Genomic DNA, 27097 nt, shown 5'->3' with positions numbered 1-27097 from the left:
GGTTGTTGAATAATTAATTAGCATTAAAGGATCATGTTGTAACAACCTGCAGTATCTTTTAATATGAAATACTTTGTGTTGAACATACTGTATGTATGTATGTAACTCTGACCCCTTGTGGTTAAAATGGGTACTGCATTCTAAATTAAACATTACAAAGAGCTAACCTCTCTCCATGTTTCAAAAGCATCTCCAACATTGATCCTAGTTTGAGCAGCTTTCTGCTGCTGGAGCTTATTAGAAACATGCAGAGGCTTTTTAGCTCGGGTACAATCACTTCTATCTGAAGCAGTTCCACTGCCCGCTTCCATCGCTGCAACACCTGTTGCTTTGACCTGATACCTGTATGAATTATGACCTCACCTGTGTGTGAGGCAGGTTTGAATTAACACACGCAGCATCACTACGTAATGAGAGTGGATCGATACACCTTTAAAAATGAGGATGGTCCCACTGCTTTGTATGTCATGCTAGTGGGATAGCAGTGACTCAGCAAGAACAAGCAACAAGCACAAAGCTAACAGTAATCATGAAGAGCCAAATGATCTTGGGTTTTATGCAGACCAAAGTTTTTTTATTTGATTCAGCTGCGTAGAAAACATTTTTAAAGGGGTCCGTTTAATTTTTTCTATTTGGTGTGTGTGTGTGTGTGAACAGACCTGCAGCCTCATGCTTCAGAGTTGCTGCTTTAATCTCTCGTAGAGTAATGCATCTAAGATTGGGCATCGTGCATACAGTTGGGTGTGTGTGTGTGTGTGTGTGTGTGTGTGTGTGTGTGTGTGTGTGTGTGTGTGTGTGTGTGTGTGTGTGTGTGTGTGTGTGTGTGTGTGTGTGTGTGTGTGTGTGTGTGTGTGTGTGTGTGTGTGTGTGTGAGCATGGCCCTCTGCTCTGCTAACATCAGCGCTCTGCGGCATCGTGGAATGACCAGCTGTCTGCCTGCAAGACCAGACTCTAAACTTTGTCACCCTACCCTCGTCTCAGGCCTCATGACAGAGACCCAGTTCTCACAGACACCCAGCCTTCACCTTGGATCCCTGCCACGCCCCAACCGGATGTCAGACCCCTGACCTCACCCAAATCCTTGCTCTTTGACCGGGAACTCCAAGAGGCGTTTCAGGAATGTGAAGAGCAAATGGCCTCGCTGGGAAGAGTCAATCGCCCGGAGACGGTTTGTGTTGAAGGGAAGAAAACTGGAGAAGGGATGGTTAACAAGTCCAATGAGTCATCAACGCTGCCTCCAATCGTAGTCCAGCCGGGACATAGCAACAAGGGCCATGGCAACAAGAGCACAAACGGAAACAGTGAGGCAGCAAACAGGCACAAGGACACTGTTGTGTTTAGTTTCAGGAATTATATTCTGGGAACCGAGAATAGTGCCGGGTCAGCTGAGACGGAGAGGGAAATAAAAGCAACACAGAGCCTTGATACATGTTCAGGGATTAAGACAGAAAAAGAAACAGAGCAGATGGAAACACCTACACATACACAATCAGCCACAGACTCAGCTAAAGGGAACCAAAACGATGATTTAAAAGAGAAACATGTTGATTCAAATGCAAACATTGAGGAAGACGATTGTAATAAAGGCACAGAGGCAAAAACAGAAACAACAGACAGTCACAGTGTTCATAAAGAGGAAACTGGAAAGGACGTTGATTCAGAGTGCAGTGATCTCAGTTTAAAGGACAAATGTGTCTTAGCAGAGGTGCAGTCAGGGGGAAAAGCTCAAACTGAGGAGCGTCAGAAGTCAGAAACAGACAAGAGGCAGAATCGTCTGGAGAGCGAGCAGGACAAGAAGGCAAAGAAGAAAGAGAAAAAGAAGCACAGGAAAAAGAAAAAGAGCGAGGGCAGCTCAGAGAAGGAACAGAACGAGGACACAGAAGTACAATCTGAAAATGTAGACGTCAAATCAGACACACAGGGAGACATTGAGGCGGCGCTTTGTGGGCAACAGCCTGATAATGGATTTGACTACAAGCAGCAGCTGAGTCCTGAGGGGAAACTCGGCTCCAGCCCCTCACTCTCATCCGCTCATAGCCAGCAGGATCTTGTTACCGACTCGGCCTGTTCACCTGCGTCCAACCGGGCTCATTCTCAGAGGCCTCATCAGTCAGACGACCACAAACATACAGAAACCTCATGTGGTTTGAATCACTGTTTAGATGATACCCAACATGCAACCCGAGATTTCATCAATAACCAAAACACATGCATGACAAATGTCCAAACTGCAGCTATCAATCATGCTGCTGCCGATAAGAGATCAGATGCACAAACACAGGAGGCTGTAGTTACCTCAGAGGCAGTGATACTCACACAGGAGAATCAGAGCCCACTCTCCAACAGCAGAACTTGTGTGGGAGAGAGCGGCGTGCAGAGTGCCCTTGAAGAGGCTTTAGTGGTGGTTGCTGCGTTGCCACTGACAACACCCACGATGCCAGAAGTGATAGAAAGCGAGGGTGAGGGAGGAAGCGTGAGGCGCGATTCAGTGGAGAGAGTCGATTCTGTAGCAATCGCAGAAAGAGCGGAGAGGGACTGTGAAGGGATAGAGAAGTCTGTCAGCTCTGCGGACCGAGAGGAAGGAGAAGGACCCGTGCACAGCTTCCCTCGGCTCGCGTTAATCTGTTCACAGGGAGAATGCTCTCTTGCATTCTCAGCCAAAGAGGGACAGGCTGCATCTGAGGAAAGCTACAGCAGGAAAATGCCACAAAACTCGGCAGAGACAGAAAGGAAGGGACGGAGGGAGACGAGTGTTCACAGTGCAGACGCAGAGATCTCACCAACAGAAGACGCCTGTATCACTACTTCTCCCCTTGGGCTACTTACTGCTCCTGATTGTCAGGAGCACATCGCTGCAGGACCGGAGAGAGGAGGAGGAGGAGGAGGAGGAGAGGAGGTGGGAGAGAAAGGAGATTACAGTTCATTCAGCCAGCCAGGAGGCTCTGCTTGTGGGGTGTCATCAGCTGAGACTGAGACGTGTCCGCCCACCGATGTTGCCGAGTCACAGCTGAAATCACAGAGCTGCTGGGAGTCGCTCCCTTCTATCTCTGCGAGCATCTGCACCGACCAGGACCGTTTCTCTCCCTCCTGCCAGGAGCAGCAGCGTTGCTCAGCAGTTTCGCCCTTCTCCACTCAAGTCTCCGGCGAGACAAACGCAGAGGTACGGGATCTGATTTTGGAAGAGACGCTTTCTTTACGACCCATGACAGAGACGGAGAGAAACCACAGCCAAGTTTTTCCTTCAACTCAGCCTTTGCCGTCTTCACAGCAAATCCCAGCCGAGCTGCAAGAGAGCAGCAATCAACAGGTAAAACTGAAAAGTAGCAAAACAGAAGGAGCAGCTAAAGTTCAAACCCAGAAAGAGTGTAATAGTGACAGTCCTCGGGTAGATGTGCACGCACGTGACAGCAGGGGACGCAACCTCAGGGTTCATTTTGAGGACACAGTGAAGAAAGACAGTAATCCCTCGGTGGATTTTAGAAACATGGAGTTTGCCTCTTTGCCTCCGTTGACTGTGCACGAGAGTTTGCACCATCCTGTCGTTGAGGCCAGCTACACTTTCCCAGAATTCCTCAGCCTGAAGAAACCAGATTTCATCAGATATGCAGCTCCTACCAAGGATGAGAAAGCAACACGGAGCCCTGTGGAGAAAGATGCTTCATCCATAAAAAAGGGTGTGGACGCCCAAGAGGCCTGCAAAAAACTGCTCTCATGTCCGGATGCTAGTAAAGAATGTTTTGACCTTACACAGACGACAAGCAGGAGTGCATCCGAGGCTGCTCGTCTAACAGTTGAGCAGGTGTCTGCAGAGCTGGCAAAGCAACTAGAGGTAGAAAGAGAAGAGAAGGAGGGGCGTAATTCACATGCTCAGTCTCAAGTTAAACCTCAGGATTCTGTGAAAGTTGTCGAAGAGGAAGCAGGTAAGCAGCAACCTCTGACCTCATCATCTGTGCTTCCATCGGAACATTTAACCGGCAAGCCTTTAAATGACGTCGCCGCCAAGTTACCTGTTGAGTCGTCTTGCCTTGACCCCAGTTTAAAACCTGAAGTGGCGACCTCAGCCTGCACAGCCTCTCGTCAGCCTTGTGATCTCAGTTTAGAGCCTTCATCAAAGTTGGATCAAACACCTCCTTCTGAACAGATGAACAGCAGGGCATCTAAGGCTCCCTCCGCTGATCTCACAACGGATGAATCAGTGACTTCAGAAGCAGCAGCCTCTGACAAGTCAATGCCTTCTATCGAGCAATGTGCCAGTAATCCTGCTTCTGTGCCCCGGCCTCCTGGCCCCATGTTGAGTCATTTGGAGTTCATTAGAGACGCTGATATCTCTCCTACCGAGCAGGCAGACAGCTGTGAAGTCTCAGAAGTTAAAGGCGACAACGACAGGAAACTGGCTCAAACCTCTTTAGCACAAGATAATATTAAAGAAGATAAGAGTTGTCCTAAAGTGGAGGATATCAAAGACGCTGCGTCGGCGTCCATTGAACCTGAGAATTCTGCAGAGAATCTTGGGAATATTTCTTCTCCAAAAGAGGAAAATGTGACTCCTCCGATTGAGCCTCCTGGTGCAGTGGGTGGATCTGATGATTTAATTTCTCTGTCACACACGAAGCCAGACTCTGTTGGCATTAAACCTGCTATTTGTGAATCATCCATTAAGGATGATCTCATTGTTGTCAGCTGCCCACTCGGCTCCAGCCTGCTCACAAACGAGGAAATTAAACAGAACACAGAGAAACAAAACGTGGATTATCAGGCCTCTGCGCCTGTTGGAAGAAAGGAAGAGGAACAACTTGACGAGGCACGAGAAAACAATCAGAAGGAAACAGGAGACAGCAGTGAGATGCAAACAGGAAAGAAAGGCCCAACAGCACAACAGAGTAATGAGGCTGATACAGAGACTGTGGAAGAAACCCTGCAGCCATCGCATAAACATAAAGTAGAAAAAGCTGAATCACCAATAAAGGATTCAAAGGAGGGTGGAGAAAGGAAGAGTGGAATCACATCTGAAAGCCACACAGATGCATCTTCTTTATCTGCTGACAGAGACAGACCTGCAGGGTCATCTCATGACACACTAAACGCTAATATGCAGCCCGTTAGTGAGTCTCACAGAACTCCAACGTCAAACCTTGAACACTGCCCTGACAGGGACGCGGCTCGAGATTTGGGGGGCCAGTCGCAGTCTGCCCCAGCTCCAAACTGCTTCGCTCAGCAACAGGAGCTGCAGCATGTTGCGTCAGAACACCCCGCAGAGGAGCTGTCAGGTGTCCGTTTAGAGAGGAAGGAAACGACGAGCGCTCAGGTCACGCTGGTCCAGACGGAGGTTCGTGGGGTGAAAGAGGCAGCAGAGGAAGGAGACGACAGGGATGAGCTGACAGGAGATGACAGCAGCTGCAATGAACGAGTGATGGATTTAAAGGAAGGTGTCAAGGAGGAGATGGAAGCTGCAGCGCTTGGCAGGGTTTATGTGACGTCCCACCTTGCAAGTGATTTAAATGAGAGTGGAAGGGCTGCTGAGGAAAATGACCTGGAGATGACTGCTCACTCTCGTGTCGGAGAGACAAATCAGGTGACAGATGAAAATAAAGCCCAGGTTTTAGAGGTGGACGGGTCAGATACAGTGTCTGCGTCAGAAGCTGAGTCTGTGAGTGATCTGAACGGTAAAGGTCAGCAAAAAAGCAAACAATTAAGTGCCTGTCAGGACCATAATGAAAACCCCGAGACCTCAAAGAACACTGCTCCGTCTGTTGAGTCTGCATCACACGGACACGAGGCTTCACCTTTCCAAATTCCTGCTTCATCAAAGGTCAGCGCAGACAGTTCTGACATTCATGCAGCAGTTTCTCCAAGTGCAAACCAGGCTGGCCAAGACCTGCAGTCAGAAACAGCTGAGGAAGATGACAGTGTGACTGAAGCTGTGAAAAGCCACAGTGGTGAAACTGAGTGTGACATTCAGGGTGCAAAGCGTGCGCCTTTTGAGCTACAACGCAGCACAGAAGCAGAAACAGCCGTAAAAGGCCCTGACGTAGAGGAGATCACAAAGGAGGGTAAAGCAGCATTGGAAAAAGACAAAGCCGACAGCCAGGGGACGGATCAAGGTGGGATCAAAGTAAAAAACAATGAAGCAACAAGGAAAAAGAGGGGTGGCTTTGGGTCAGCTAAAGAGTCGAACCCCAGTGAAAGTGAGCTGTCGCTAACTTGCTACTCTGAGGAGAGCGCTGGTCTTTTGAAGGCAACACAAAATGACAATGATGAAGCAAATACAACAACTGTGGATGCAATAAAGAAACCATCTAGTATTTTGTCGAAGTGCCAGGAGGAGTTTGCCTCGACTACTCCTGCAGCGAAGCCACATGATCAGGTGACACTGCCTGACGCTGCTGCTGCTGCTGCTGCTGCTGCTGCTGCGACCCAATCTGAAGTCAGACTAGTCGATGAAGCGACTTCCTGCGTCTCTCCTGTGGGACACGTGTCTGCTGCCGGAGTACAAGCCCGAGAACCAGAGACAAACTGGATCAGAGCTCTAAAAGAAGCTGCATTGGATTCTCAGAGTCAACAAGAGAACACAGAGAAGACGGCAAGGTAAACAAATGAGCATGTGTGTGTGACAGTATATGAGAGAAATGCCTTCAAGGTATCCTTGATAATGTTGAAAGTCGGTTGTATGACAGACTGGAGTTTGAAGTAAACACATCCGAGGTTTGTAGAAGCTCGAGAGCAGCAGCTCTGACGTTTTAATCTTTTGATGTCAGTACTCGTCCTCGTGCTATGTCACGTCTCGTTGGGGAAAAGGTGAGAAAACTAGCGTGTGCACACACGGGTAAAGTGCACAGAGGCAAAAGGCGGGCGCTCTGTTCAACAGGGCAACGATTCCATCTACAAGAGTCTGAGGAAGATCTTGTAGATCAAATGTTGCCCTGGTTAAATAAAACGGTCCACTGGGGGTCGAACAGCGTGTGCACCTTTTTCCTTTCCTCTGCATCTGTTTGGATGCAATGGCCTGCAGAGAGTAAGCCATTACATAGACTCTGTTCTGCCCTCTCCTGGCAGCCCTGCAGCGTTCTGCCCCAAAGGAGGCTACCAGATAGCTGGCCAATCAGAGGAAAGTGGGCCCCTCGTGAGGGGGGCCTTAAAGAGACAGCAGCTGAAACGAAGCGTTCAACACAGAGGCTGAAAGGAGTTTTTACTGACGGCAGTTTCAGATAAATCAGGAGGTTTTGCTGCTCTGAAGGTTTCACAGACTGACGACAAGATGGGATCTTTCATTTTTTTTACGTTTTGCTAAAAGCTCCTGTTCTAAGTGACGCTAGGTGCCAAATAGCTTAGCTTAGGATGACTCCTCCAAACAGGGAGCAGAAAGGTGACTTCAGGAGGTTAGAGCCATGTTTCATGTGTGGACATGGTCAGTGTAGATTAACAAGTAACGAGTTTCCAATCATAACAGTCTGCTGAAGCGTGATAATTTATGAAGGTATTTCCACCAGTTTTGATATTTCATATTTAGCATATTTATTAGTTTTTAGGAATTCAAAGGTTTCTGCAGTTTTTTTCCCACTTAGCCTTCCAGTATCTGCATGTTCAGGATTTGTTTGCTGTGGTTTCATTACTGAGAGCTGCGAGACAAAGAATATAAATGAGGAGGTAAACACACAGAGCTGCACTTTGTGTCGAGTCAGATGACTGTTCAAATCTAACGGACGCAAAGGCTGCTCTTTATACTCAAAGGGTGACATCAGCTGTGACATCGTCCCGGCTCTCCAGGGCAAGAATGATCCTTTTCTCACCCTGCTCAACACAATGAAACCACTAACTACACACACACACACACACACACACACACACACACACACACACACACACACACACATGCTCCAACACTTCACTGGAGACACAAGCCGCCAGACCAACACAAACACACACATTTGTCATTTGTCAATCATTCTTTGTGCATGTGTCGTAAAACAAACAACCAATCCTCCAACCAACCCCCTTCTTCTCTTGCTTTGTTTTTCCAGACGCCTCCCATCTCTGGAGTCCCCTCAAGACTTTCTTACTCCGGCTGAGGAGATAGATGCACCTCTGAGGTACGAGGAGGAGAAGGAGGAGGTCCCACCTCCAGAGAAAGAGATCCCACCTCTGAAGAAGCCGGTGGATTTTCCTGAGCCTTTACAAAAGACGACAGACATCCCACCTCTGAAGAAGCCGGTGGATCTTCCTGAGCCTTTAAACAAGACGACAGAGATCCCACCTCTGAAGAAGCCGGTGGATCTTCCTGAGCCTTTAAACAAGACGACAGAGATCCCACCTCTGAAGAAGCCGGTGGATCTTCCTGATTCTTTAAACAAGACGACAGAGATCCCACCTCTGAAGAAGCCGGTGGATCTTCCTGAGCCTTTAAACAAGACGACAGAGATCCCACCTCTGAAGAAGCCGGTGGATCTTCCTGAGCCTTTAAACAAGACGACAGAGATCCCACCTCTGAAGAAGCCGGTGGATCTTCCTGAGCCTTCAAACAAGACGACAGAGATCCTCGAACCAACACAGAGCACACAAGTAGAGCTCCCGAAAGAAACAGAGAAAGTAGAGCTCTCAGAACAGACGGAGGAGCTTCCAAAAGACGGCCAAGAACCAAAGCAGAGCACAGAAGAAACTTTCCCTGCAGAAACAAAGCCAGTACAGCTCGTAGAACCTGCAGAGAAAGTCGAGCTTCCAGAACCAGTACCGAGCACAACAGAAGAGTTCCCAGAGGACTCAAAGACGGTAGAGTTCTCAGGACCAACTGAGGAAGCAGAAGAGCTTTCAGAACAAACACAGAGCACAAAAGTAGAGCTCCAACAAGACACAAATACATTCGAGCTCTCGGAACAAATCAACACAGAGGAAGAGTCTCAAGAGGAGCTCCAGGAGCCAAAAACAGAGCCGGTACCTTCTCTAGAACTGGTGCAGGAAACAGCAGCTGAGTCCTTCAAGCCAACAGAAAGCACAGTGAAGTTTTCAGAGCCAATAAAACATGAAGAACCAGAACCAATAAAGACCACAGTAGAATACCAAGAGCCAGATCTGACGGAAGAGCCAGAGGACAAACCTGCAGAGATCTCACCTGAGGAGCTCACCGTGACAGAGCCAACTGAGGAGGCTGTAGAGACCGACACAGTTCAAGATCTTGCTGAGGCGCTACTGGACAGTGGGTGAGTCTCTTTTTTATTTTCACTTGTATGTTTTTCGTTTAAAAAGGATATATCGTACCCCCTTTCAAACAGCGCCCCCTGTAGTCTAAATGAAACATCTTTGTTTCTGAGCTTTGGTTCAAATATAACATGAATCAAGCAGCAGAGGAGGTTTGTGACCCTGCAGAAACCAGCTCTCTCAGAACGCTCCGTTTTGGTGTGTGTCTCTTTAAATGTAATGACCCCGCCCCCCTGAGTTTTCCCCGTAGACATCACTCTTTTGCTAGAGAGAATAAAAATGGCGGAGCTGCACAAAAGTTTTGCTCTTGGCTGGAGGTGGATTCCATGGGTGATACCAGCGGAGGGGAGGGGATTTTTATTTGTATTTTTTTTTACCAGAATCCCACTGTGACATCACAAGGAGAGCATATTAGAAACAGCATTTTTCTCTGTGTTGTAAGACGTCTGCAGACCACAAATAAAGGTCTGGATGGATTTATTTCACATGTTCAGGTCACCCAAATAAATACAGTGTTTTTCACAATATGTCCCCTTTAATATGATGATTTAAGAAATGAAAGTGGGGACATTACAGACCAGACACAACCGGCCCCCAGTCTCCAGTGAAATCTATAAATGTTTGCCACAGGTTGCCAAGTTTCTGTTCATCTTTAGTCGTAGTCTGGATTGAACAAAATAAATCTGCTAAAGTCTCAGGGTTTTAGCCTTTTAGCATGAAGACCAACAGAAGCTAGTTATTACTTAGGCTGGTTTTCACACAGGAATCCAGTTTTCTTTTTTTCTTTTTTTTTTTTAAACCCGTCCAAACCTATTTCACCGTCGGGCTATGTGCAGCTCTGCCTGTCACACATTCAAAGGGATTTCCACGCGCTCAGGAGAGCCCTCTTAGTGGCTTTGTTTGGATTTCAGGCTCCTCGACGGCGTCTGGTTGGTTGTTGCTGTCTGAAGCGGTGAAACGGTGTCTCAGCAGACGAAAGAGAAGGAGTCCTGTAGATTCATTTATCATCCTCTTACTGTACAACTGCACATTTACCTCGAGGTTATTTTGTGTCTTTAAACCAGTGTCCTCTTTGATCATATGGTTAAATGATGTCACTGCTTCTCATTGCTTCATTAGTTGTTGTTGTATTTGTCACTGTGTCCCGCTGTCTGCCGCTCGCTCAGGAGCCGTCCCACATGCCGCAGGAGCACTTGCTGCCTGTCAGTCACAACACATGTGCCATGGCTGCTGTTTGGAGGTTTGTTCAGAGTCATTCCACTACAAGTTTCATATGTAGATAAAGTTACACATGACTCCTCGATGTGGCAGCGTTAGAGTGGACACACATGTGAGTGTGTATGTGAAAGTGTGTGGACATGTGTTTTTTACTCCCCGCCCCCCCAGAGGCCGTCCTAGCTGTCAGTCCTGCTCCGTCTGTGCAGCTTTGTGAACTGAAGCCTGTAAGTGGGAGGAATTTGGGCAGTCGGCGCTCGGCCCCACTGAAGTCATCGGCACAGACAGAGTGGAACAAAAGCCAGAGTTCAGGGAAACACTCGAGCGTGTGCTGCGGCGGCGCGAGTGTGTGTGTGACAGAGAAGAACTGGGACGTACACTTATTGACTCAAGAGGAGCTATTTCTATCTCTCGCTCGAGTTCATTCTGACGCTGTGTGATGGATTTCTTCATCTTCGTCTCGGCTCTAATCTGAGTGAGTTGTTTTTTTTCTATCCAGAGTAGGGAGGTGTGTAAATCATTCCAGGTGGATGCAGCAGATGGTCAGTAGGTAACTGGTTCTGACCTCACTAGACAGGCGCAGTGCTCGGCGGAGAAGGGGGGGGGGGGGGGGGGGGGCGGAGGAGAAAGAGTCAAAGTTGCGAAATGAATGTTGAATGTGAGAAAAATGTTACAGGTTAGAGCATGTTGTGGTCTCCTCCTACCTGAGGAGGAAGCAGCCTGATTGACGGTACGTACAGTTAATGACTAACTACTGTCTGTGAGTTTGTCAAACAACCTGTTGGCATGTCACCCTTTTAAAAGGAATGATCACTGTGACTTCCTTTTTTTTTGTTAAACATTTGTTTTCATTAAATCATATATTGATAGGACAGACAGGGAAAGAATCTGGATTTGACCTCAGCATCTGTACATGAGGCGTGCAAAGTAACCACTCAGCCACCGGCTCCCCAAGTTTATGATTTTTGTCTGGAATTTTTTGTTACCATCAAAACGCTACCAGCTCAGATTTCCTGTCTCTGTGACGTTTAGGTCTGCACGGTACATGTTGTCATTTCTTGTTCCTTAACATCCCCCTTTAAAGTAGCACCAGCATCTGTTTGTAGGGAAACTCATTTTAACTGTAGTTAATAGTTAGACACTCTGGCTCACTTTAGCTGTATGCGCCCTGAAAACAAACGGGTTTAAGTTTGAAGGAATGACATCATGATGCAGATTTGTAAAGCATGAAACATAAGCTTTGTCGTGTCTATACTGTAGAGGAGAAGAAAACAACGTTTAAAGGTCACATCTCCTCCTCTTCAGTGTAAATCAGTATCCTCGCTCCTCTTCATCATGTGTGTGAAGTGTGTTGTTGTAAATCCACTCTGATCCTGTATTTGATCATGTCTATAAACCCCTCTATTTCAGCCCTGCTCAGAACAGGCTGTTTCTGTGTCTGTAGCTTTAAATATGTAAATGAGCTGTGTCTGGCCACGCCCCCTCTCTGGAAGGGCTCGGGTGTACTCGCTGCTTTCTGGCTCCATGTCCTATTGTTTACGGTGAGAAGGCAGACTCAGAGGGCAGAACAAACACCTAGCTGTGGGAGTGTCACCCACCTGGGGGAGGGGCTACTGCCCTTTGTGATGTCATGAAGGGAGAATCTCCAAACAGCTTGTTTGAGCACACATTTTCTGAAAAGTGGAGCAGGCAGGAGACAGAGAGGATGGACTTTTCTCATGATTGGGGGGTTTGGAGACAGATAGAGACATGGATTTTGCAGAAGATGTGACCTTAAAAAGTTTGTTGAATGGAGATTGGATCCATCCTGTAACTGCGTAAAATCAGGGCTTAAAGGTTTAACACATACTGCACCCACTCTGATCTGAACATGTGCAACTTTAAACCCCTTCATATAAATCTGTTCAGTTGCTTTTTGTTGGTCCAAACTGCATCATCTTTTTCCGCTCATATCTTTGCTTTGCTGCCAGCGATATGAGTATTCAACATTTGTCAATACCTTTAACATCAAAGGAGTTATTGAATTATTTTTCTGCAAAATAAAAAACATCTACTCGTGAAACACTTCAGGAGATGCATGTGAGTCTCGAGCTCGTCATGTTGTGTTTTTTTTTTTCTTTTTCTCATCCGTGTTTTCCGAGTGAGAAAGGAACCAGGAAGTGCTATAGCCCACATTGTACTGTAAATAGACCGGTTGCCATGGCGACTGTAGGTTCATATGACTTTTGCTGCCGTGAGTGAAGTGAATAATCTCATGCCTGTTATTCGTTCAGCCACACGAGAAGCCCTTCAAATAACACTTTAAAGTCGGTAGTGGCAGAAGAGACGTGTAGGATGTGTTTGTGATCTGTCTCGTGTGTGTGTGTGTGTGTGTGTGTGTGCGTAGTATGAGGTTGCGTCTGGCAGCAGGACAGGAATGGTCCTTTTTTTTTTTTTTTTTTTAAATCACTTTCGCTGAACCTTCAGCTGGTTTTGTTTATGACGCTGTTTATCATCCAACACTCTGCCTGGACTTTTACATCGTCCGTGTCCAGCTGTTTCCAGTAGATTACACTAAATGTGCGTGCACGGCTCGCATACAGAGCAGGCGAAGTCTGATTTTTATTTGATTCTCTGTCGTGGAAATTTACGGCCAAGTAGCCCTGAACTTAAATGCAGAAAATCTCGACTAGTCTTCTTAGAAGCTGCTGATGAGGTGCTGCTGCTCGGTAACGCTCTGCACGCTGCCGCAAAACCAACAGTAGAATAAAAAGTGTTCTTGGCCACCTCCGGGCGTTAACGCCAACAGTTAGTCTGCACTGATGCGACGACTTCACATTCATAAGAGTTAGAGAGACTCCAGCTGTTGACCACCTGAGCAGGTCAGCTGTCAGATGTCATCCACATAAAAGCTCCTCACGGCTCCAGTGTCCAGGTTAATCTTATTTTCTGCGGATTGGCGCCTCTCTTAATAGCCCGACTTGTTTCTCTCTATCAGCTCGCTCGCTGTTTGCATCCATCTTTGGAGGCAGCACCGAGTCGTACGACACTCTGTGCTGTGACTCGGTCGTTTCTATTTCCAGGCTGCATGTGCCAAGTTGGACACAGATGCTGACAAATGCATAGCTGCAGCCTGCCTGAGGATTTGTAATGCAACCGAATACAAATTCATGAATCGAATTGTGCGCGTGTTTCTTCGTCACACAGACGTTCTGCAGCATTTAAAAGTTAAAGTGGAAAGAGAGAAGCCAGAGGAGTGTTGGATGTAAACTGAAGCTTGCTACGCCCTCAAGAAAAGCACACACCCTCATTAAAAGTTATTAAGCTCTGATTTTACAGCAGAGAGAGAGAGAGAGAGAGAGAGGTGGAGAATAACAGAGCTCACTTTCAGCCTGAAACAAGCTGGAGGAGTGTTTGGAAAGTTCAGCTCAGCAGGCATCTGAAGGATTAAAACCTCCATCTTCCTTTTTGAAGAACATCCTTCGGTCAGTTCTCAGTTAAATATCAGAAAGAACCAACAGATACACATGATAGTAACTGGGTTAACTCACTGGTTATTCTGGTGCAAATAGCCAGGATGTCACATCTAGTCGCACAAATACCTCGTTTCCATATTTTCAGGTCTGATTTTAGAGCCCGACTGATTAATCAGCTGGCCGATAAAAAATCAGCACATCCAGTGACTATCGGTCTCAGCTGATATTTTTGCCGATATTGTTCATTTTATTCCCCAGTCTGATAGCATTTAATTTCAGTTTCATTGTATTACAACAGCAGATCTCATTCACCACCAGCAGAGGGCGCTGTATGGATTACAACATGCACAGTTACTTTCCAGCTGAGTGACCATCTTGTCTTCGTCATAAATCTTTTCCACAACGAGTTTGAAAACTACATTTTAGGGATCAACAAAATAAATGTGTTCATCTCACTCTACAGATTTCATAGATCTAAGAAAGATATCGGCCGATATATTGGTATCGCTCGGACCCTACTCATGTGAGACAATCATTCAATGATGTGTCATATTACCTGACAGACTGAAGACTACAACACGTCCCTAAAAAGGTAAAGATTCATGTTTTAATCCACTGCAGTCTGGTGTCTGGTCTCCTCACACACTTTTTTTAATGTCCATATCTCGTGGCAGCAATTCAATGAGTGCATCACCAACTCAGGTTATTTTTCTCGGTCCCTAATATCCACACACCTTGTTCTGATATTTTCTTTGCGAGCGTTGTTGGAGTTTTGTGAAGTTGATGGAGGCGTTGGAAAGCTTCTGGGGTATTTTTAGAGCTAAACAGAAGGCCTGCCCCAAGTGGGGAACAGCTGCATGGGCGTCCATCGCGTTGCCTGTCAGATTAGAGAGCCTACCACTCCTGATAAGAAGGGTCTGGATCAGGGCCAAATCCACTCCACCAGGTGGCCACTGATGACAGAGCCAGACGGGCTTCTTCAGCGCAGAGTAAGTAGAGCGGTCAGGGGGAAACATGGACTCAGAGAGGAGAGGAGTTTCTTTCTCAGTTTTGTGTGATTTAAATGAGAACGCCTTCTTAGGATGGTGGGAGTGAGCTTTTTGTTCTTTAAGTCACTGCTGGGTCTCGGTGACGGCTCAGAGAAGAGCACTGCGTCTTTCTGTGCTTTGGGGTAAGTTTTTAGTCACGGCTTCCTCGCTCGGAGGAGGAGGAGGAGGAGGAGGGGAGCGTCCTCAGAGGGATCTGTGAATATCAGTACTTCTTGTTCTTGTCCGTGCGTTGATGTTTTGTGTTCCCTCCCCCTGCAGGCCCCCCCTCGTTGAGCAGGCAGAGAAATCACCCCCACCTCCAACCGCAGAGTTCTGCATCCTGCCCGCCTTCCCACCTCACCTTCACGACCCGACAGAGTTCCCCACTCCTCCTCCCTCACCCCCAGAGAGGCACGCCTTCCAATCTCTACCAACCCCACCTGCATCCCCCAGTTTCCCTCCTCCTCCTCCCCCAGCTCCTGCATCCCCTCCTCTACCTTCTGCCGACCAGCGTGAGGACCGCCTCCCTGCCTCTGCACCCTTCAACCCCCCTTTAAGGTATGAACTCAACCTCCGCCTGACTGAAGCATGAACTTGTTGTTTTGAATGTGGGGCAAATTTGGCTTTCACGCATTTGCTGTGCTCGGTTCGTCAGACATCACGGTCGATTTGTCCAACGCTGACACTAGTCTCTTTAGCCTGCTAGACCACAAGTGTGTCACGTCCTTATCCTTTCAACCCCAGATCAGTCAAATTAGGGCATTAAATGGGCATCTGGCACACTGACACACCTTTTTAGATGTTTAGTCTTGATGCTCAGCTGTCAGCATGTTGTGCCCTGGTTTGAACTTTTAGGGATAATTGTTGAGACTTGTCCTGTTCCTCACAGATTGCTTGACAGATTTAGATTTCAGATTTCAGACAGATTTCAGATTTAAAAAATAAATAAATAAATAAATATATATATATATATATATATATATATATATATATATATATATAGTATTTGTGTGTGTATATAATGGCATTTTGCTATCTTGGTTTTTTGGTCATATTCGGATAAACTGGTGGAGATACTTTTTTTTCAGTTCAACCAAAATGTGACCTTTGACTTGTCGAATAGTTTGAAGGTAGGAACACCGGTGGTTAGCATGTGGTGTAGGAATCGTCTTGCAGGGCGTGCAGGACGTTGGCGTTGAGCCCAGGAGGAGCGGCCATGTTTGAATGTTGTGTTTCCAAGCTGCATCGCACATTTCTCCTGACTCCACCTTTAAAGACGTTAAAGTGGGATCGACCTTCTCCCTCTCTGCATATTCAAACTTCCTTGAACGTCTCACTAGCTCACTACTATGGTCACGTTTTCTGCGGCGCTCGCCGTACACTGATTCTTCACATAGAGCACGACTGTTCTTGATGTTGTCCAGAGAATTCTGTCCTGCTGCTTCAGCAGCCCGTCTCACCGACTCATAAAATGACAGATTAACTGTGCCATGAAAGTCGACCACACGAGGACGCAGGACACGGGATAAGCTCATGTATGACCTTGGTGTGGTCATGGAAACTCAAATGTATACTGTGTAATTGTGGCTTGTTAATGGTGGATAAAGAAAATGAATCAAGCGTGAAGTATTCACAAACATTTGAGGATGAAGCAGAGCACTTAAACGGTCCGCTCCTTTAAAGCCACTCGAAGAATAAAGTGTTTTCGTTTAAGCCGAGTGTGTGAGCACAATGATTTTCATTCATGACTCTGGAGCTGATTACACTTCATCATCAGCACGTTCTGCTCCATCTTCACACTTTACATTCCCCTCGAGTCCTCCTCGGCTTTGACTATTTTTACGAGAGACGCTTGACTCTTTGAAGAGGGAATGACTCAGCCACTTTCAGGGGCGCAGTGTGACGTTCGACCAGCAGAGGGAGCGGCGCTCATGTTTATGCTGCCGCACTCTGCTGTCTGAGTTCTGCAGGTTTGTAAGAGAAACACAGACAGACACAAAGTCACAACACTGCAGCCTCAGATTCTGTTATTTCAGTCATTTATTTCCAGCTAAAGGACCAATCAGAGAGCTGCTCTCTTCCTGTGTGATCAATCAGCCAATCAGAGAGCTGCTCTCCTCCTCTGTGATCTTGAAGGAAACATGCTGTGTTGAAGCGTCTCTGACAACAATGCAGCAGCCAGTATGTCCTCCTTCTAACTTTAGATTCTGCTCCTGAATGCTCTGGATCTGATTGGACCAGAGAAGGTAGGCGGGGCTTTGAAGGCCGTTTTGGACGCCCCTGGGTTTGCCAGATATGAGAGCAGTTATCAGGTCAACAGGTGTTGCGGCGATGGAAGCGGGCAGTTCCAACATGATGAGTCATGAGTTTCAAAGCCTTTTATAAATGTGCAAGCTGGCGTTTGTGCATTAAAGCTGCGGTTGTGATTCAACATGTCTCCGACAGAGAGAAGAGAGAGAGAGAGCCTCTGAATTTGATATTTGGTCACAATCGTTGTTTTTCTCTGAATCTGCAAAGAGATGAGCTCTGCTTTATAGACACCGCCTCATTAAATTCACTGACGGGAGCAATGCAGCCTTTTCTTGGCATACGAGAAACAAAGCCCCGGACTCTCGTCGAGGCTGATCAGCAAAACACATCTTCCTCATGTCGGTCACTTCCAGAGAAGAAGAAAACACACTGATCCGTCCTGAAAGATTTCACGAAGAGGCCGACTTCATGGCGTGGCGTAAAAAACAAAATGCGTGTCAGATATTTTGTCCTTCCTGAGGTTTTTCTCTTTTATTGTTTTATTGAGTAGAGATTTCATGCATTGATGTTTGTCTTTTACTTTAAATTAAAAAGAAGAAGAAATGCAATGAAATGTTCATATATTATGCAGGAGGATATTCTGAAGACAAAAGGAAGCAGGGTTCGCGCTCACAGCCTCACTCGTGGTTGTGGACGAGAGCAGAGCAGCAAACCAGATTAAATGTTTTATTGCAAAGACAGAAATTGTGTTACCTTCCCCCTTTAGCTTCAGGAGGTTCACAGTGAATAATGAATTGTTGTTTTCTTCTCCTTGTGGTTTGGATAAGATGCTGCTGTCAGCCACAAAGTCTGCACATTTAATGACTTAAATAATGAAAGAAGAATCTAATGAGCAGCTGAGGATAAAGGACGTCCTGTGTCTTGCAGGCTTCTTATATTCGGTGGTAGTCGGTGACCCTGATTCCTCCGTTATGAATCTTTAAGTAAACTGCCACAGCCATATCTTCCAGTGTCTGAGTTTGTTAAATTTTTTATTCCTACATTTTCTTCGGTCCACAGCTGAAAGCAGAGTGCAAAGCCAGACACGGGGCAGCACGTTTATTTCAGTCATTCAGTACAACAGGAAGTTCACGTACACATCCTCTGCTGCCCTACATTCATCTTTGAACTTGGAGCGAGGGTCTGCACAGCGTTACCAATCAATATTTTGTGCTTTAGCAGGGGGTCCATGAGTGGGCTGTGTTTTTACTTGTCCCCTCGGGCTGGGAAACATCGACCAGCACGTTCATCTGAGACTCGACTCACATCAGATAATGGACTCTGTGTGTACATGAAAACACTCTGCGTCTCAAAAGCAGTGAAAGGTGGGACACAGACTCTGGGTTTGTGTATTGTTTCTTCTTCATCCAGGGATACGACACCTGAGACCTTGCGAATCCGTGTGTATACGAGCGCCGCGGGCTCGTCCTGCTTTTGTGCTGAGCCCTGGTTTCCTCACTTTCCCAGGGAGCGTACAATAGATTTATCCCTCTCATATTTCCGATGCCTCGCTTTCCCATCGCTCCCAGACGATCGATGGAAAATGTGTAGAACGAGTCGCTGCTCCTACGGCCGTCCCGGGGGACATTTTCTCTGTCACACGTGGTGAGACTGAATAGGATTACCGCTCTTATGGTCTTTGATGCAAGTCAAGGTTTAATGAGAGTGCCAGTAAATTAGATCAGCAGCACAACGCCGTTGCCGGCGGAGCCAACAGAGGCTGGATTCATTAGAGAAGTAGAGGCTTGTGTGTCAGAAAGAATCTGTCTCTGTCTCCTTCGCTGAGAGTGACGCGTCTGGATGATGATTTGACTCGATTAGATTTTCTTTCAATCACTCCCCAAACCCCCAAAGACAAACGGGACCACATTAGCGTAGAGTCACAGATTACAAGAAATAAACACTCCAGATGTTTTTCTTTAAGGCTCTTTGGGGCAAAAGAATTTATATTTAATAACCATTTAGTCTGCTCACTATCAGTGCACCAAAACCAAGCAGCAACCTCCACTGTTGTGACATGAAGCCGATGCAGAAGTGTTAAAATCCTGCAGTTCCTGGAGTGTCCACTAGAGGCTGGCTGCAGCAGCACAGGAAGTCACATACACACCCATTCAAACAGCCTGTTTTTACAGCAGACATGAACATGTTTACAGCCTGCTTCAAAAAACCAAATAGGTGTGATTAGCTCATGTCTCCATCCACACACACTGTACGGGGGGAATGTTTTGATGACTCATCAGTTTTGATTGGATGAAGGATCAGAGTTATTCACAATAAGGCGTGTAGCTGAGCTGATTGACAGGTGGGCGCCGTGTAACGGTTTGTCAGGAGGCTTAAAACCCGCCTCAGCTCTCAGCCTGTCGTTAGCTTGACTCAAAGTTAGCCTGAGACAGCATTTCCAGCACGGAGACCGCCATCCATGGGACTCCAGCGCCCCCTGCAGGGACACACGGGGGACGACACTCAGGCTTCGTCCGTTAATATTTACAGTCTATGAACAAAAACATGCACACGTATACGTTCATCGACGCTCTCAACAAGAGCAATACAAAATAAAACCTCTCTTCCTAAATTTCTTCCTTCACACAATTTGACATGATTTTGTTGTAAGATGATCATTAGAATATCTTGATGTCATATATAAATCTTGGGTCTTAAAGTGCACTTGTGTCTGGTGAGGAGCTCCTGATGTAGTCTCTTGAATGAAAGACGATATAATGGGGTCAGAGTTGAATAATGCACACACATAGTTTCTCAGAGTCTATTGTTTACCTCGGGCATGCTGGAAGCTCCCATTGTGTGAGAAGCAGGCAGAAACACCTCGCTGGGTGAGAGAGGGGGAAGCAGGCAGGGAAAAGGGAGAGTTGTGAGAGATGGGTTCTTTGTGACGGGAGAGAGAAAGTGAAGGAGGAATCGCCTGTTAAACATTCAGGTTTTCAGCGGGTCTGCTATTGTTTGGCTCTTCTGCGTCGTCGCGAGGAAAAAGGCTGCTTGTCTTTTTAAAGGCGCAGGAGAGAGTGGAGGAGAGGGGGGAGGAGAGAGGGGGGAGGAGGCAGCGAGAGCAGCAACACAGCTCAACGACAAACAGAGGGGAGGAAGCTCACACACGCGTGCAAGGCGTCAAGAAAGCAGGATTATTTTTTCCTCCTATTTTCGTTTTGGATTATTTTGCTCTTGCAGATTTTTTTTTTTTTTTTATCCTCTCCACGTTGCATCATCTTATCATCACACGAGCAGCGGGAGCATCGGATCTGCGGTCTGTAGAAGAGCCGAGTGTGAGGGATGCTGCGCTTAAAGTCAGGAGCTCTAAATCATCCGCCGCTCTGCTTCTGATGCGAGCAGGACTCGCTCATCCTCTGCACTGCAGCACGGAGAGCTCGGCCGCTGCTCGCCTCCTCGGACACCGGCTGCCTGGAACACCGGGAGAGGAGAAGGGCTTGTTTGTTTGTTTTTTTGGAGGAGGAGCAGGTGGATGTGGAGGGTGGCTGGAGAGCAGCAGCAGGCAGGGGGGGGAAGGGGGGGCAGAGATAGCCGAGGATGGGGGCCAACGAGTCCATGGAGCAAGGACAGACCCCCTGTCCCTCTCAAGAACACATGTGAGTTCATCTGCATGCTCTCAGCGTTCAGCATCTTCTAGCAAATGAAAACACGGAAACAAAGAAGAGGTCTTTGTTTGGAGCAGCTCCGACGGCTCCTTCCTTCTGCTGTCGGAGAAGTTTTTGGTGTATTGGCTTTAAATCGACCCTGCGTGTCACGTAAATGTTGGCTGTGGGTGCAGGGGGCTTTATTACGCACGATGCAATCACCTGAGAGTGTTTTCATGATCCATCAGTGTTGACGCGTGCACTTCTGTTGTGCTACAAAGAACCTCGGAGACGATGACTCGTCAGTTCTCCTGGATACGGCGCACTGATTGTCTTTGTTATTGTTTTTCTTTTGTGATGTAAATAAGGATGAGATAATCGAGGCATGTGCACAGACACGTGTGCGTCAGAGTGCCACGACTACGGTACAGTACGAAACATCACGGAGCCTGTGGGATCACCTGCATCAGGCGAGGACGGTGGGGTGATGTTTTGTTCCCTGTGTGGGAGGACGAGGCGGGCGCGCTGGGAGCAGGAAGCTGGTGACGGTGTGGAAATAGAGCACGCTGTGTGTGTGTGTGTGTGTGTGTGTGTGTGTGTGGGGGGGGGGGGGGGGGGGGGGGGGGGGGGGGTAACTCAGGAGAATAGGGACAGAAAGAGTTGGAGACAGAGCGAGAGTGCTCCACTTTGCTGTGTTTTATTTATATCTCAGACACAGTGCTGCAGGAGGAGGGAAAGGGAGTGAATGTGAGTGTGATGTGCAAATGAATGATTTATAGCATCAAACAGTCAAAGCTCTGTTAAAGTCTGGCCTCAGATTACTGTACAACTTTATCAAAACATGCAAAGCACAAGGGCCGTCCAAATGTTCCGTACTTAGATAATCCTCTGATAATTTTTAGCGTTGAATCAAATCAAAACACAGCAACTCTTCCATTAGACAGAAGAGGAGATCCATCAACCTGCAAACTGTCAAAACTGCACAAAAATATTGGTTCCATTTATTTTTCACTGAAATGTTGCAAACATATTTGTGCACATGTTGACAGTGTGCAGGAGTTTTCCTGATCCAGCGTGTTTGGGACTTCGTCTGTCGTTTCCCAGAATCATATCGAAGTTTAAAACTCTGATATGCTAACGACTCTGCAAAGCACACACCTTTTACACGGGATGGTACAGGTGTGCACAGCGCCCACCATCCATCCGTTAGCACTGAGGCTTTGGTGGATTCTCCTCCTCATGCCTGACTCCCAGACCTGACCTGTTGTTGTTTAATGAGCCATCTGCTGTCAGTCAGAGTCTCAGATTAGACGACATGAGGGAGGGATAATCTCAGTCTGACACTCTTCTGGTCATCGGTGGCTCCTTTGTTTTGAGACGTACGGCTCTGCTAACGATTGAAGCAGACATCAGTGTGGCTGTCTGCTCGTCGTGCACGGCCTGTTTGTCTGACCTGCAGAAGGTGCAGAGCGATTCTCCGTCAGCTTTCTTTTGCTGAGGTTGAAGAATCTTTTGCCGAGTTCAGAGTCTCTTTGTGCTCCTTCCTCGTTGCACGTCTCTCCTGCTCATCACTTCACCCCCCCCCCCTCCCCGTGTCACACTGGAGAGACTGTTGTCAAATAAAAACAGGCTTTTGTGGTATTTCTCAGCATGTACAGTGTGTATGATGTAACACTTTGTCATAATTCATCAGACGGCTCAAAGTGCAGGAGCTCCCCCTGCTGGTCGCTCGTATCTTTGACTGAAGACAGTGGACATCGGTTTATACGAAACACAAAATAAATGTATCTTTTATACTGTAAATAAAATATGTCAATCCAGAGAGAAGATTACAAATCTAGCATTTATTAAACCCGACAAAGACCACAGAGAAAGGAGGAGAATGCTGGATGAGGAGGAGAGGAGGTGGAGTTGTCGAGATTGGAGCTAAAGGAGTAGTGTGAACATAGAGGGGGGGGAAACGCCGGGGAGTCGTGTCCAGGCAGAGCGGGGGAAAGATGGAGGCAACGCGCAGCATCAAACCCTCTGAGGCGACTCGCACAGCTGCCTGCGCTCATCCCTCCCGTCGGCTTTTATCCAATCACGGTTGGCTCCTTGGCGATCTTCATTAGTGGCATCAAATGAAGCTTTTGATTTTGCCAAAAAAAAGATGCAAAAAGACAGTGATTGCCTTTATTTGCACACATGTAGAAAGAATAAGAGAGGAGAGTAAGGCCGTGTTTGGTTTACATTTATTCTCCCTCCAGCGTGTGGAAGCCGTTTAGCCACTCGGCTGAGAGCACACACACACACACACACACACACACACACGTCTCCGTGCTTCACGCTGCAGAGTCTCTGTCTTCAGGCGACGCTGCTCTCTTTGTTTCTGTTCGCCCCCGTATCCTGACTGATCACCCGCACGCTGTTTTGTCCTCTTTCTAGGTTTTCGTCCGTATCCAGGTTACATGAAAATCTGCAGAAAGCATTTTAATAATGTGTTGGATAAAAATCCTTTTACATGTCAGTGACGTGGATCACTTCTTCTCATTTTGTGAGGGATGTGTGAGCAGATGCAGAGCCGTCTGTTTCATTGGCCGAGAGCCGGAGGATGCTGACGCAGCAGCCGTTGCATTATGAACCTAAAGCGTCATTTTTTCTTTTCTCTGTTTCCGTGCATCACATTTCACTGGACCTCAGTTGTGTGTTTGTGTTGGACTGTCTGCACACACACACACACACCCCTCCTCCTCCTCCTCTCCCTCCTCTCCTTTATCGTAGCGGAACATATGGCGGGAGCAACCTCCTGTTACCATAGCAACACAGTGTTTGCAGCCACATGAAAAACATCCTCTGCAGGGACATTAACAGGGTGCTGAAATGAGCCCCGAGCGCCTTAATGTTTCACTGTTCTCACTTTTTAAACCCAATCTGCAGATTCTGTCTTAGAGGAATTTCCACGGAGGATTTTGATTTCTGGAAAACAGCAGATAGTAACAGTTGTAGTTGTTTATTTTCTCTAGATGTGTCGTGCACTTAAAGGTCACCCTGCGGCCCACATGGGCTAACAAGACCCAGAAAATAAAACAGAAAAAGAAGACATGATCACAGAAACGTCACAAAAGGGAACATGTGACTGGAGTCTCGCTCCCTCAGACATGAGAACACTTTGTGAAGCGTCCTGTTTGAGGTGGAAGAACTCAAAGTGAGCCAGCTGAAACAGGACGGAGCGCCCGAGCAGATGAGGCTTCCTGCCTTGATCAGGCGCACCTTCACTTAAAGCTAATCTTTGTTTTGTTGAGCGTCGTCCTCACCTTCCGCTCGCTCATTTTGGCCTTATCTGAACACACTCTCTGATCCAGATGGATCTCCAGTCTGACCAGTCTGATCCTGCTGGGACTCCCTGGTCCCTCGCAGAGCGGACATGTGCTGTCTGCCTACAATCAGGGAGAAGTGGAGAGATGGAGGTGATTTAAGCGTTCAGTCTCCTCGATGAAGAACATTCTGGATTTATGAAAAAGTGTTTCTCCTGCTTTACTCTTCCCTCAGAGGAACCTTAAACTCTGCTGCTCTGTGACCCCACAGACACCAGCTGACCTCAATATCTCTGCAGATCAATGCATGGTGTTTTTATGTGTTAAAAGCTCCAGGCTTGTGTGTGTGTGTGTGTGTGTGTGTGTGTGTGTGTGTGGACCTCTATCGTCTGCAGAATGGCTTCAGCAGCGCCTCGAGCTGGATCAGTCTGACTCTCGTATTTGTGAGTGCTGCAGAGAGAAGCTTATCGACAGTGACGGCATGTTCACATCATCCTGCGTGCAGTAACATCCGTCTGACGTGTAGGTGTTGAAAACAGTTTAGAATAGTTGATATGTACTCAAGTCCCGCCTCTGATTAGTCAAATAGCCAATCATAGATTTGGATTCTGCAGTGGTATCTGGAGTGGCCTATCAGAGTTGAAGGGGGGCCGGTGCCACATCTGTGGACACGACCCGGGGAAGAGATATAGGAACAGAAGTGTAGATTCAAGATGTCATTTATCTGCATCGTACATGAACACGATGACGTTCTGATGAGACTGAAGCTGTGAAATAGAAAGGAACACATTTTTAAATATTCCTAAAGACATAAACAGAAGACTATTCATCTCATAACTCTTTTTGTCACTTATGAATCTTCAGATATTTTAAATAACTGATTCTATTTATTAAATATCTGAAAGGTGTAAAAAACATTTTTCCCTGAACCCAAAGTGATGACTCCTTTTTTATACCAGTGTTGCATAAAAAGCAGAAGACGTCATTTGATGAATGTTGATGTTTTGGTTTGAACCGAAGGGATGGATGGATTATTGAGATATAAATAATCAGATTGTTTTATCGGAGCAGGTTTATCTGGACAGACTTTGGCGATGTGTTCATAAAGCGAAGATGCTGAGGAGCACGAGAGGGAGGGAGGAGAGAGAGCGAGAGAGAGAGAGAGAGAGAGAGAGAGATGCAGGGGAGGCGGTGGTCTTCTGCAGCCCGTCTCATTCTGATTGGGAGATTTCAGCTTGTGTTGGGGAGGAGTGGAGACGTAAAAGGTTCCACGTTGGAGGGCTGAGATTGTGGATCAGAAACAAAGAGAGCAGAGTGTCAGACAGAAGGAGGCGCTGCAGAGGTGTGATCTGCTGGTCTTCTACCTGCGTGTCAGGCAGCAGCATCGCGGTGCAGAGAGGTGCGGCCCCCCCCCCGGCAGACATGGCAGTGAGTGCGTGGCAGGCTCTGTCTCCTCTGCAGTGGGCCCGCTGGGGCTGGGACACTCTGCTGGGAGGGGCAGTAGACGGGGACAGCCCCGGCTCGGATCCGGCTCTGGGGCTCCTTCGGAGTCTCTCCTGGGGCTCGCGTCACGACAACCTGATCAGGGCAGGCGGGGAGCCGGTCAGACAGAGGTGAGACAGAACGGCAGGCTGGGGAGACGTGGTAGTGAGGGTTTCTGGTGAGCTGGCTTCGACTGTGTGTGTGTGTGTGTGTGTGTGTGTGTGTGTGTGTGTGTGTGTGTGTTATCGAGCAAAGACAATCAATACTTCCTCTGTTCACTGAGACAGCATGGCTGTGATTCATATTTACAGCCTGTTGTCAAGCAGAAACCAGCTCTGTCTGCGTTTCCCTTAAAACCTCCACATATTAAAGCTGTGATACCTTAAGTGTGTGTGTGTGTGTGTGTGTGTGTGTGTGTGTGTGCGTGTGTGTGCGTGTGTGTGTGTGTGTGTGTGCGTGTGTGTGCGTGTGTGTGTGTAAGTGTCGAGGTGGGGTCATGCTGTGTCTCAGACGTGCAATTACCCGTCACCTCATTGCAGATTCAGCGTTTTCATTTTAGCCGCACAGTCTGAAGTGAAAGTGCAGCCTTCAGGGACTCTTAGACCAGGACCTTCAGGGACTCTTAGACCAGGACCTTCAGGGACTCTTAGACCAGGACCTTCAGGGACTCTTAGACCAGGACCTTCAGGGACTCTTAGACCAGGACCTTCAGGGACTCTTAGACCAGGACCTTCAGGGACTCTTAGGCCAGGACCTTCAGGGACTCTTAGACCAGGACCTTCAGGGACTCTTAGACCAGGACCTTCAGGGACTCTTAGACCAGGACCTTCAGGGACTCTTAGGCCAGGACCTTCAGGGACTCTTAGACCAGGACCTTCAGGGACTCTTAGACCAGGACCTTCAGGGACTCTTAGACCAGGACCTTCAGGGACTCTTATACCAGGACATTTAGGGACTCTTAGACCAGGACCTTCAGGGACTCTTAGACCAGGATATTTAGGGACTCTTAGACCAGGACATTTAGGGACTCTTAGACCAAGACATTTAGGGACTCTTAGACCAGGACCTTCATGGACTCTTAGACCAGGACATTTAGGGACTCTGAGACCAGGACCTTCGGGGACTCTTAGACCAGGACATTTAGGGACTCTTATACCAGGACATTTAGGGACTCTTAGACCGTGACATTCAGGGACTCTTATACCAGGACATTTAGGGACTCTTAGACCAGGACCTTCAGGGACTCTTTGACCAAGATATTCAGGGACTCTTAGACCCCGGACCTTCAGGGACTCTTAGACCGGGACCTTCAGGGACTCTGTATTAATCTCAAAGGGGAGCGTGGTTCCACAGTCCACCCAGACTCCAAACGACAGATGGAGTATGTCAGAGACCACGATGCAGTCTAGGACCGGGACTTCCACAGCTTCCCGGTCCAAACGAGGTCTGGTCAGTCTTTGGTGTTCTGGATCGTCTGTTTTGTGTTTGTCCATCCTCAGTGACTCTTTATGACTCTTCATGTTCATGAAGGATGTGAAACCGTCGGGAAGCGACGGTCGGGC

At 47.5% G+C, this 27097-nt stretch overlaps 1 protein-coding gene across 1 annotated transcript in view; it reads left to right on the top strand.

Moving 5' to 3' along the window:
• The window catches only part of tacc2 (transforming, acidic coiled-coil containing protein 2), a 53427-nt gene that overhangs the window by 11073 nt on the left and 15257 nt on the right, over positions 1–27097 (top strand). Inside the window, exons 6-8 of the mRNA XM_079362096.1 lie at positions 982–6585; positions 8019–9191; positions 15167–15445. Of these exons, the coding sequence (XP_079218222.1) occupies positions 982–6585; positions 8019–9191; positions 15167–15445 (7056 nt within the window). The remainder of the gene's footprint in view (positions 1–981; positions 6586–8018; positions 9192–15166; positions 15446–27097) is intronic.

The sequence above is a fragment of the Symphodus melops genome (assembly GCF_947650265.1).
Source record: "Symphodus melops genome assembly, chromosome: 15".
NCBI lineage: Eukaryota > Metazoa > Chordata > Actinopteri > Labriformes > Labridae > Symphodus > Symphodus melops.
The sequence above is the reverse complement of the archived record's forward strand: the minus strand, read 5'-3'. Positions and strand labels throughout refer to the sequence as shown.